Source organism: Sminthopsis crassicaudata, chromosome 2, assembly GCF_048593235.1.
Source record: "Sminthopsis crassicaudata isolate SCR6 chromosome 2, ASM4859323v1, whole genome shotgun sequence".
Classification (NCBI taxonomy): Eukaryota; Metazoa; Chordata; class Mammalia; order Dasyuromorphia; family Dasyuridae; genus Sminthopsis; species Sminthopsis crassicaudata.
The window spans coordinates 513,971,942-513,984,358 of record NC_133618.1 but is presented as its reverse complement, the minus strand read 5'-3'; the positions used below and the strand labels follow the sequence as shown (position 1 = coordinate 513,984,358).

Here is a 12,417-nt window from a genome sequence, read left to right as displayed (position 1 = left end):
GTTCAATTTTTAAAAAGACTGGTGGATCTCTGACTAATATGCTCAGCTTCACCTATAGATCTGTGACAGACAGATTTGGGGGTGAGTTCCAAGGATAGAAGATGGAATGTTGGTAGAGATGGAAGGCCTGAGAGGTGCAGAAAGGGCCAGAGTTGAGAGCTAGAAATGACCCAGAGGCCATCTGGTCCAACATCCCATTCTACAAATGAAGAACTACAAGATCTCAAGTGATTTACCCAAAGTCCCAAATTACTGAGTGGCAGACTTGAGATTAGAACCCCTGATCTTTGACTCTACATCTGGCAGTCTTTCTGCAATCCCACAATGTCTCCCAAGCTGAGATGAGGACATTCCCTATTACTCTAAATGAAAGAGCAGAGGATTCTCTTTTCTAGCTAAATGACTTTCAGTTCCCAATAGCTCCCCATAAGAACGGTAAGCAGCAACCTCTTTATGCACTTCTTTTTAACCAGATTTAGAGGCCATTTTTTTTTGGTTGATTGGGATTAAGTGTCTTGCCCAGGGTCACACAACTAGTAAGTGTTAAGTGTCTGAGAAAACTACAGGAAATATGCAATTCACTTCATTTATTAAATGGCTGTATGTGCCAGGTGCTGTGCTAGGTTTGAGTGATTATAGAGACAAAAATGAAGCAGACTCTGCCCTCAAAAGGCTTACATTATGGAGGGACAGAGAATAATATGTGATAGGGGATCCAACCAATCAATCATTCGGTATTTATTAGGTGTCTACTATACACCGATCAGTGTGCCAGTCACTAGTTGAGGTAAGGAGGAAGAGTATTCTGGGCATGGGGGGGGATTTCTGTAAAGCTGAGGTAGAAAATGGAATGCAAGCAAGCAAGTCAACTTAGTTGGAGCTTGAGAGGAAGAGAGGAAGTGCATCTTTTCAGGCAACTCTAGCAGAATTGGCTCAGTGGTACCAGTCAAATGCAATGAGATCAGGATGGTTTCACCAAGAGGGCTTGGAGGGGCCCGGGGACCACGGGCTCAGCTCCTTCTCTTTCCACCAGATGCCGACAAGTCGGCCTACCTCATGGGGCTGAACTCGGCCGATCTGTTGAAGGGCCTGTGTCACCCTCGGGTGAAGGTGGGCAATGAGTACGTTACCAAAGGCCAGAGCGTCCAGCAGGTGAACTACTCCATTGGGGCCCTGGCCAAATCTGTCTATGAGAAGATGTTCAACTGGATGGTGGTTCGGATCAACGCCACGCTGGAGACCAAGCAGCCACGCCAGTACTTCATCGGCGTCCTGGACATTGCCGGCTTCGAGATCTTTGATGTGAGTGGGGAGAGGGGGGGACATGAAATCTGACTGAGGGATGGGCATAGTCAGGATGCTCACCTGGGCAAGACACAACTTCTTTTAAGCCCTAATTCAAGTATCATCTCTTCCAAGGAGCCTTTGCCAAGTGCTCCAACCCACACGGATTGCCCCTGCTCTGAATTTCTACTGTACCAATATTCTCTCCTACACTACCTAGCTTTGATTGAACCTGACTGCTTTGTCTGGCTCTCTAATTGTTTCATGTGTCTTAGAGTTATCTCACTAATAGTTGGGTTTTTATTACATATTTTTTCAGTTATCAAGTATTATTTTTCTTCCCCATTGGGAGGAACAAGTTGTAACAAATATGCATAATCAAACAAAACAAATATCTTATTTTGCTTCCATCACTTGTAGGAGATACGAGGCATTCTTACATCTTTCCTTTGGAATCACAGTTGATCATTATGTTGATCAGGATTTTTAATTCTTTCAAATCATTCATCTTTATGATGTTGATGTTATTATATAAATTGTTCCCCTGATTCTGTTCATTTCAATGTGCATCAGATCATGTAAATTTTCCAGGTTTCTCTGAAACAATCTCTTTTTTCATTTCTCATGTTCCATAATTATCATATAATTTATTCAACCATTACCTAATTGATAGGTACCCCCTTAGTTTCTAGTGTTTTGCCACAACAAAAGGAATATATATATACACACACACACACATATAAATTCTTATACATAAGGTAACTTTACTTCTCTCTTTGATCTCTAATTGAATTGTAAAATCACTCAGGTTAGGGATCTTGTCTTCTAATCACTTATATGTTCTTGATGACAATAAATTATGAATAGGTTCCAATTCATGCTTAGAAGCAGAAACTGCCAGACCTGGAAAAGAGACTTTAGAAAGCAAATAGTCTAAAACCTTCTTTTTACAGTGAGGCCCAGAAAGGAGCAATTTGCCCAAGTTCACGTAGCTAATTAGTGACAGAGCTAGATCTAGAACCCGGGTATCTAGACACTCCAAGTAGTTTCTCTTTCTAACAGGGCTGCTAGATGTTTCAGTGAATAGAGCACCGACTCTCAAATCAGGAGAACATTGAGTTCAAATCCAGCCTCAGGCACTTAACACTTATTAGCTGAGTGACTCTGGACAAGTCACTGAATTCCAATTGCCTCTCAGAAAGAAAACTCTCTCTCTAATAGTGTCTACATAATCTGGCTCTAACCATAATCTAGCTTCCAACCTCATCACATCCTACTCTCCAACACATCAGTTCACTTCAGGAAGCGCCACCCCTCTGTCCTGCTGAGGGCAGGGTCCTGCCCTTCCCTCATATGGGCTTTGTTCACTGAGTGACTGACCTGTCCACTCTCCCCCTTCTGCCCCTTCCAGTTCAACAGCTTCGAGCAGCTTTGCATCAACTTCACCAACGAGAAATTGCAACAGTTTTTTAATCACCACATGTTCGTGCTGGAGCAGGAGGAGTACAAGAAGGAAGGCATCGAGTGGGAGTTCATCGACTTTGGCATGGACCTGCAGGCCTGCATTGACCTCATTGAGAAGGTGCCCAGGCCCTCTTCCTTGACCCCAGCCCCCAGACAGAGGGGCATTATGTCCGTCTCAAGACATGGCGTCTAATGGGTAGAAGTTGGAGCCACAGGACTATGTCCCCAGCCTCCCTAACACCAAGAAAGAGGAATTAAATTCTAGAGAGAACCCATCTGCAATTCAAAATACTCTTCCCTAATCCAATTGTACTGTCTAAAGGGGGCTCCTTTACTCCCTGATAAATGGAACCTAAGCACATCTTGAGACATAGAAATCTGTGGATATCTTAGCTTAGTGAGCATGCTTACAGAAAAAGGAAAATAAGGGAGCTAGTAATTCTGACTTTGGGCATTTATTTGCCCTATGCAGACCTAGTCACCTACTGAGTAATTATCATCATTGAGTAATCAATCCTCAACAGTCAGAGTAATTTACCTTGAAGTGGTTACTTCCCTATATGCTGAGATTAATTAGCTGATTGAATAAATTGAGTAGATGAATCTGTAATGTATAAGTATACACTATACTTACTTAGAAGTCTCTAGAACACTCTATCCCTTGCTTTCAGATGGAAAGTTTATTACTGTTGGATTAAGTTCTTGAGGTCCTTTCTGTCTTCAGATCCCCAGAATGTTCAAGAGCTTCTCAGATAGGAACGTGGCCTGTCACACCTTTCATAAAGGAAGAATGCAGAAGGAAGGAAGGAAAGTCTTCAGGGAAGCACAGGACTACAGCAGGAAAATTACTTTTCTCTAACTCTACTAGGTCTGGAATATATCTGGCAGGATCACAGATTTAGAGGTGGAAAGACTTGTGAAATCATCAAGTCTAAGCCCCTTATTTTACAGATTAAAAATAATAAGGCCCAGATAAATCATTACTCAACTTTAATCAAACAAAATAATATTTGTAAAGCACTTAGCACAGTGCCCAGCACATAGTAGGCACTTAACAAATCTTGATTTCCTTCACTCTTTCTTTCCCTTCTCACCATCACCCAAATGGTAAGTAGAAGAGCTAGGATATGAACCCAAATCCTTTAATTTCTAAATCCAACATTCTCTCCACTGTATCATGAAGTGGGTTTGACCTGCAATTGTTTATATTTAGGTTAGATATTAGGAATTGCTTCCTAAAGTCAACCTCATTGACCTACAGATCATTTATCCCCACTTAACTGCTTGCTTCACCCTAAGATCATGAGCTAGTGGTACAAGTGATTAAAAGAGAATACAGAAAGCTCCTATGGGTCAGGAACAGACCAGGAGTGGACAAGTTAACTACAAGAGGTTCCTTCTTGTCCGGGAAATCTATGGCTCTTTGAACCCTTGGGAAGAAACTCAACTACATTTCTCTCCTCTTCTCCACAGCCCATGGGCATAATGTCCATCCTAGAAGAGGAGTGCATGTTCCCCAAGGCCACCGACACGACCTTCAAGGCCAAGCTCTACGACAACCACCTGGGCAAGTCCAACAACTTCCAGAAGCCCCGAAATGTCAAAGGGAAGCAGGAAGCCCACTTCTCCCTGGTACACTACGCTGGCACCGTGGACTACAACATCCTGGGCTGGCTGGAGAAAAACAAGGACCCACTCAACGAGACTGTGGTGGGCCTCTATCAGAAGTCCTCCCTCAAGCTGATGGCAACGCTCTTTTCCTCCTATGCTTCTGCTGATGCTGGTGAGGACCCAGATCACCCTGGGAAGCCTCAGGGACTTCATTGTCTGGCTGCCAAGGAATGAGTTCCCAGATCAGAAGGAACCTGTTACTTGAGGGCTATAGGAAAGAAGGAAAGGGGAAAGAGATAAAACACTGGGAAAGGGAAGAGAGGAAGGAAAACAGGGGAAGAGAGCAGTGTAGGGATTGGAATGGAGTGGGAACATGATACAAACTGATGCACCTTGTGTGAGGTAATTGGGGAAGTCACTACCTGAAGGAAAGGGTCAGAAGGGTCATGCTACCTGTGCATACACTGGGGTAGGTAACACAGGTAAGTGGTGCTGACCCAAGATAGCAAAGGTAAAGGACAGCATCCAGGTCAAAAGTATCAGGGCAATACCAAGGATTGGGAGAGAATGCAGAACAGGTGAAAGAGAAACTTTTCTTTAAATGTTTTAATGTGTAATTGGAGAGGAAAATAAAAACTTTTTTTAAAATAAGAGCTAAGTGAAAGGAACAATAAAGAACAATAATGAATCAAGGACAGCATGGAGGAAATAAGTGTAAGAAGACTGGAGAAATAGGGACATGTAGGTTACAAAGTGCTTTAAGAGTCAAGTAGAAGATGTTATGTTAGATACTGGAGGTAAAGTCATTGCGACCATTAGACTATTCACTAGAGGAGGTGATGTTATCAGAGCCACACTCTAAGTAAACTTATTTGACAACTGAGAGGAAGATAAGTTGCAGTGGGGATGGAGTGAGCTACATTGTAACTGCCTAGGTATAAGGTAACAGGGGCCTGTAGCAGGATGCAAACAGTTTGGAGGAGAAAAGGGAGCATATATGGGAGAGAGGGAGAAGGGATGGGGGTGGAAGTGACAGATCAGGGGTAAGGGACAACATGCAGGTTGCAGACCTCAGTGATTGAGAGGATGGGTCAGCCTTGACATTGACAGTAAGAGAAGTTAGAAGGGCAGGTTTGAGGGGAAAGGAAATGAGAAAGGAAACAGGGAGAGAGAGAGCATTAGGGGAGAGGTAGAAAGTGTGCCTTCTCTCCCCATCGATTCTTTCTTCTATCCTACAGCTGATGCTAAAGGCAAAGGAGGCAAGAAAAAGGGCTCTTCCTTTCAGACAGTGTCAGCCCTCCACAGGGTAAGAAGTTTTGGCCTCTGTGGGTAAGACTGGCAGTCCTGAGAAGGGCAGGTTGGGACGAAACTGAGTGAAAGGGGCCAGAGGGAAGGGTTACCTTAGACATGCAAATTCTGCACAGGTACAAACTCAAAGCTATTAGTTGTGATTTAGAGGTTCATCGTTGCTGGGGTGGGGTCCCAGGGTACCCAAGAGATGGCTGCTGTCATCTCTCTCCTCCCTGAGCACTGCCATCCATCCCTAGGAGAACCTCAACAAGCTAATGGCCAATTTGAAGACCACCCATCCCCACTTTGTGAGATGCCTCATCCCTAATGAGAGGAAAGCTCCTGGTGAGTGGGGGGGGGGCCGAGAAGGCAGCTGGACAAGGTGGGAGGTAGGGGATGCTCTGCCTTCATTGACTCAGAAACTTACCTTTTATCCCATCCTCTGCCATCCACAGGGGTGATGGATAATCCCTTGGTCATGCATCAGCTACGCTGCAATGGGGTGCTTGAGGGGATCCGGATCTGCAGGAAGGGATTCCCCAACCGCATCCTCTATGGGGACTTCCGGCAGAGGTGGGTATGAAGGGTGGGGTAGTCAGAAGGGGGTAGATTTCCTTTTAGAAGGTTGTTCCCAGATAGTCTCATCCTCCATTTAACCAAGAACCACACAGAGAGATATGACCCTCTCCACCCCTCTCTTCAGGTACCGGATTCTGAACCCAGCTGCCATCCCTGAGGGCCAGTTCATCGACAGTAGGAAGGGGGCAGAGAAGCTGCTTGGCTCCTTGGACATTGACCACAACCAGTACAAGTTTGGGCATACCAAGGTGAGATGGCAGAGCCACGGAGGAGAGGACTCACTGGGAATGTGTGGGGACTCCATGAGGGGAGAGAGACCTCAGCAAGAAGGGCCAGGAAGGAAGAAACCCAGCTGCTCCTTTACAACCTGTTATGCTTCCCTCCTCCTACAGCCTAACCCCAGATCCCTTTTCTCTCTTCTGCTTATCCCCAGCAGATGGAGTTCTCCCCTCTGGGAGGACGGCTCTTACTCCATGCTCTGCTGTTAGGGACAGAGCCTGGGATCCCTAGAAAAGGAAGCCTTAGAGTCCAGCCCATGAATCTGAAACCTCCCACCTCCACCTCTACGGGAAGATTGTGACAATTTCCCATGAAGATGACCCTTCCTCTTCCTTCCTCATCCCCAACATGTGAATCCTTTCTCTAGGTGTTCTTCAAGGCTGGGCTGCTGGGGCTGCTGGAAGAGATGAGAGATGAGAGGCTGTCCCGCATCATCACGCGGATCCAGGCTCAGGCCAGGGGCCAACTGATGAGAATTGAATTCAAGAAAATTGTGGAGCGAAGGTGAGAAGGAAAAGAGGCAGGGCCAGAGTCGAGAGAGAGCGAGAGGCCCGCTGAATCTGAGGGCCCCATAAATTGTCTAAAAAGAGCAGAAGCTATAAGACTCACTGCTAGATATGCAGTGTGCTAGAGTCAGGAAGAACTGGCTTCTAATATGCCTCAGATATTTCTTAGCTCCAGGCAAGTCATTTAAGTTCATCTGTAAAGTGGGGATAATAATAGTACCTATCATTGTGGTAATTGTGATTATTGTGAAGAACAAATGAGATATAACTTACACAAAACGCTTTGTAGATGTTAATGCACCTTATGAATGCCAGTCATTATCACTGATCTTGATCTAGTCAAGAATCCTAGAATTATCAAGGATGCTGTGAGTCACAGTTACTAGAAAGTGGTTGACACTTGGCCCCTTTGCTGCCCCTTCCTTGGTACTCCTCTCTATCAGTCATTATCAGAGGTACATTGCTTCTGAGATAGAGAGATTTCAGTACAAGTCTTCTGGGTAAGGGGGTAGAAGTCCAGGTACTCTTATGGATGGAGCTCTGGTCTTTGAGACAGGAGAGACCTCACCACTAACATTAGCTCTGGGACCAGGGCAAGCCACTCACCGTCTCTGAGACTCAGTTTCCTTCTCTGTAAGATTAGTAACTAAAATCTGAGATGCTAACTTTATAGAGGTATTGTGAGGATTAAATGAGATGCTGTATGGAGAGCAATTTGCAAATGTATAGCCCTATGTAAATGTCAGTTATTATTGACAGAGATCTCCACCTTTCTATGAATATGTCAGTCAATAAATGTATAGTAAGTGTGTGCCCGGGGCCTAGCACTGTTCTGGGTCCTCTAGTATGTGGGATACAAAGGGAGGAAGAGAGACTGCTCCTGCCCACATAGTCTTCCTTCTATTCTTCTCAATGGGGGGGGGGGGGTGGAGATCTCTTGAAACTAGTCTTAGTGGAAGGCAGAGCCTGGTTCATGAGTCCTCCTGACACTGACTTTTCCCTCTCAGGGATGCCCTCCTGGTGATTCAGTGGAACATCCGGGCCTTCATGGGCGTCAAGAATTGGCCCTGGATGAAGCTCTACTTTAAGATTAAGCCTCTGCTGAAAAGTGCAGAGACAGAGAAGGAGATGGCCAACATGAAGGAAGAATTTGGGCGCATCAAAGAAGCCCTGGAGAAGTCAGATGCTCGACGGAAGGAGCTGGAGGAAAAGATGGTGTCCCTGCTTCAGGAGAAGAATGACCTGCAGCTACAAGTCCAGGCGGTAAGACCACGTGGTCCTCCCTGATCTTCTCCATACACCTCATCCTCTCCCTCTTAGTAAACAACATGTCTTCCTAGCCCAGAGAACCTCCTAGAACAGCATGTGTTCTAAGTCTTTTTCAAATTCTCTCTCTTCATTTTTCTTCTCCTTTCAGTCTCTTGTTTTGTATTCTGAACTTAACAAACACCCAATAAAATAAGCATTTATATATATGTATATATTACTCATAAAACTAAAGGCCTATGTTAGGTATCATTTACTTTTAAAGATATATAAGTTCAACTTGTTTGTTTGTTTTTTCAAAACTATCTTGCTTATTTATGCTTCTTTCTGGATTTTCCTCCATTTCCTTCTGTGCATTTTAAAATTCTTTATGAATCTTCTTTTCTTTCATTTCATTTTTCTTTTTTGCTAGTCTTTTACCTATCCCTTCCTTCTTCACCTTGTCCCCCTCCAAAGGAAAAAAAAGCCCTTGTAGCAAACATGCAAAGTCAAGCAAAACAAATGCTGACTGGCTATATCTAAAAAACATTTACCTTATTCTTAATCTTGAACTCACCATCCTTCTGTCAAGGATATAACATGCTTTATCATCAGTCCTCTAGCTGGTCATTGAATTAATCAGAGTTTTCAAGTCTTGTTTTCTTTTGTAATCTGGTTCTTATTGTATAAATTGTTCTAGTTCTGCTCCCTTCATTCTTCATCAGTTCATTTGGGTCTCCCTAGGCTTTTCTGAAACTGTCCGAGTCAGCATTTCTTACGGTCCTCTAGTATTCCATTACATTCACATACCATAGCTTGTTTGGCCCTTGCCCAGTTGGAAGACTCTTATAAACCTCTCGTTTTCTGCATGCTCTGCTTCTAGGAGCAAGACAACCTCAATGATGCAGAAGAGCGCTGTGACCAGCTAATCAAAAACAAGATCCAGCTAGAGGCCAAGGTGAAGGAGCAGACTGAGCGCCTGGAGGATGAGGAAGAGATGAATGCTGAGCTCACAGCCAAGAAGCGAAAGCTGGAGGATGAGTGCTCAGAGCTCAAGAAGGACATAGATGACCTGGAGTTGACTCTGGCTAAGGTGGAGAAGGAGAAGCATGCCACAGAGAACAAGGTGAGCAAAGAGATCACCTCCAGTGCCATCCTTGGACTTCCACGGGACACCTAGGCCATCCTGGCCTATGCCACAGGGCCAGGCCACCAGTAACAACCACAGTCAAATCTGTCTCCCCCCTACCCAGGCCCATGCAGTTAATAGAAGCCTGGATATTGTACCTCACAAAGCCTCTCATGGACCATCCCCTGGAATCAATTAGCGGGTTGGGCTTGCCGATCTTTGACCATAATGGTGGGTGCAAAATGGGGTTCTTATCCCCCAGGTGAAAAACCTGACCGAGGAGATGGCTGGGCTGGATGAGATTATTGCCAAGCTGACTAAGGAGAAAAAGGCCCTGCAGGAGGCCCACCAGCAAGCACTGGACGACCTGCAGGCTGAGGAAGATAAGGTCAACACACTGACCAAGTCCAAGGTCAAACTGGAGCAGCAAGTGGATGATGTGAGCAACTTTGACCTCATTCCTTTATGTCACTTAAGCTAATTTTTTCTAGGAAACTCCAGTGATCAAATGAAACTCACATGCTCTAAAAGGGCAGAGGCTATGCCCCTTTTATTTTATGTATAATCCAGTCTTTTCAGGCCTTTGAACTAGATGGTCCCTAAAAGTCCCTTCCACTTTGAGAGTTAAGGGACTCTATAATCTCTGGCACCTTGCACACTAACATTCAAAGAGCAGGTTCTCAATAAGTATTTGTTGAATTGAGTTAAATAAAATCCACTGATCTTATTCCTCAAGTCACTGGAACTTCTATGTTAACTGAGGTTCTTCTTCAGACTATCCTTGTTTCCTTTGGTAATTTGACCTTGGATCTCATGTACTTAAGGACTAGAGCTCCTTGAATTTTGGGTTTAGGATTTAGGTTTAGAGGAGAGGATATTGCATAGTAGATTCTTGGTCTTCCCTGGAATAGTCTCTGACTGTGCATCTGTCTCTATGTCTGTCTGTCTTTCTCTGTCTCTCTGTCAGCTGGAAGGATCTCTGGAACAGGAGAAAAAGGTCCGGATGGACCTGGAGAGGGCAAAGAGGAAGTTGGAAGGAGATCTGAAGCTTACCCAGGAAAGCATCATGGACCTGGAGAATGACAAGCAGCAATTAGAGGAGAAACTCAAGAAGTATGAGCCTCGGGAAGGAGGGAGGGCATAGAAATCTGTGCATCAGTCAGAGAATATGTCAGAAGGACAGAATACCCAATCTCCATTACACCTTCGTTCTTTCAGGGGCATGAGGGAATGACTAATGTAACCCTTTCCACAGGGCAGATTTTTCCCAGGTATTTCCCTCCTCTCCTGGAAATGATTCCCTGGAGAAACTGGCATTGACCATTTGTATCTGGGGAGGGAGAGAGAAACCGGGTAATCCCAGTGTTCTAGAACAGGACAATAGAAGAGGCAGAAATGAAGGAGAGAGAATGCCCAAAAGCCATAATATCTTCCAGGAAAGAGTTTGATATAAATCAGCTGAACAGCAAAATTGAAGATGAACAGGCAGTGGCTCTCCAGCTGCAGAAGAAACTAAAGGAAAACCAGGTAATTGTCTGGACAACAAAGTAGAGGGCACTGGGGAGAACTGAAGGTTTTGGATATCTCAAAGAAGATAACTGGGAATTCTAGGATATAGTATCATGTAATATATCATATAATAAGGCAGCTAAGTGGCTCAGTGGCTAGAGTACCAAGCATAAGGTCAGGAAGATCTGAGTTCAAATTTGACATGGAAAATTTACTATCTGTATGAAGCTGGGCAAGTCACTTAATTCTGCCTCCGTTTCCTTATCTGTAAAATGAGCTGGAGAAGGAAATGAAATCTTTTCCAGGAAAATTCCAAATGGGGTCACAAAGAATCAGACACAACTAATAAATAACTAAACAATAACAAAATCTGTCATCTAAACGCAGGAGGACCTCAGAGGTCATTCCCAGTCTTACTAGGCCTAGGGAGATTATGTGGTTTAAATGGTGGTTTTATGACTTTAACAATTCTACTGGAGCACAGGGCCTCCTCTCCTGGAGCAACCTCAAAGTTAACTAACAAGGAGACTAAATCACTTTCCCCTGAGAGTTTAGAGACTCTCCAGAATGCTAATTATTTCTCAGAAGACAATAGTTCACTTTCTCTCTAAAACAGCTTCAAGCTGGGCTACTCTGGAAGCAGAGGGTGAAATGTCTCCTAACAATTACCCACTCTTTTTTTTGGGTGTTCGTTTCTTTTTCCTGGTCCTTTTTCACTAAAGCAGATGATGGAGAAACCCTTCTCTTGTTCCCCTCCTCCACTAGTCCCCTCTCCTCCTATACAAAGGAACAGACTATCACAAAGATAGGTAGCAAGCCTCAGGATACCTCTTTTAAAATAAAAAAGTAATCTTTAACAAGAACAAAGTCAGACAAACATTCAAACCAAGAAGTACAATCTTATTTAGAATTTTATTATTTAACAAAGTAGAATTGAAGTAATTAACAAACATGAAAAAAACAAAAAACAACATATTTTTATTGTGTCCCTTTCCAGGTCTACCTATAATTTTGTTTCCTCTGACTTTGTTTTCTTGTCTTTAAATACATACATATAGTTATAGTCAGTGTATTTGTAGTTCAGATATTGTTGATCTAATATTGCATCATTTTGTCTTTCCATTTTTCCTTATGTTCAGTATTATCGTTGTATAAGGAATATTTCATGTACAATTCACCTCCATCGAGTTAATTCCCCCTTTAGAGCACTCACTTACCCAAAAGCTATGCACAGATAGGGATTCTGCCATCCACCTGCTGTGGATTCTGTTAATCTAGCCAGGATTCACTTCAGTTTGGTAAACATTAACTAAGCATCTATCGTGTGCATGTATCCTTTACTCTTAAGAGGGCCAAGTATGTGCTAGATGTGAAGAAAATGACAGTCATCTGTTAGCAAGAAAAATTGATTCCTTGTGGTTAGAAGCTCATTTTATCCTTACCTGGGTACAAATCTGGCTAAGCAGCCTGGTATATTGGGGAAAGGGCTGGGAACTAGAGCACTAAGGCAAAGTCTGATTA

At 43.8% G+C, this 12,417-nt stretch overlaps 1 protein-coding gene across 2 annotated transcripts in view; it reads left to right on the top strand.

The window, feature by feature from the left end:
* MYH6 (myosin heavy chain 6) overlaps nucleotides 1-12,417 on the top strand; it is a 45,346-nt gene that overhangs the window by 8,299 nt on the left and 24,630 nt on the right. For both annotated transcript variants that reach the window (XM_074294289.1, XM_074294290.1), the window contains 13 exons: nucleotides 1,034-1,302; nucleotides 2,696-2,866; nucleotides 4,222-4,531; nucleotides 5,598-5,665; nucleotides 5,907-5,994; nucleotides 6,105-6,222; nucleotides 6,353-6,476; nucleotides 6,875-7,011; nucleotides 8,021-8,276; nucleotides 9,142-9,384; nucleotides 9,650-9,826; nucleotides 10,355-10,500; nucleotides 10,824-10,914. In XM_074294289.1, the coding sequence (XP_074150390.1) occupies nucleotides 1,034-1,302; nucleotides 2,696-2,866; nucleotides 4,222-4,531; nucleotides 5,598-5,665; nucleotides 5,907-5,994; nucleotides 6,105-6,222; nucleotides 6,353-6,476; nucleotides 6,875-7,011; nucleotides 8,021-8,276; nucleotides 9,142-9,384; nucleotides 9,650-9,826; nucleotides 10,355-10,500; nucleotides 10,824-10,914 (2,198 nt within the window). The remainder of the gene's footprint in view (nucleotides 1-1,033; nucleotides 1,303-2,695; nucleotides 2,867-4,221; nucleotides 4,532-5,597; nucleotides 5,666-5,906; nucleotides 5,995-6,104; nucleotides 6,223-6,352; nucleotides 6,477-6,874; nucleotides 7,012-8,020; nucleotides 8,277-9,141; nucleotides 9,385-9,649; nucleotides 9,827-10,354; nucleotides 10,501-10,823; nucleotides 10,915-12,417) is intronic.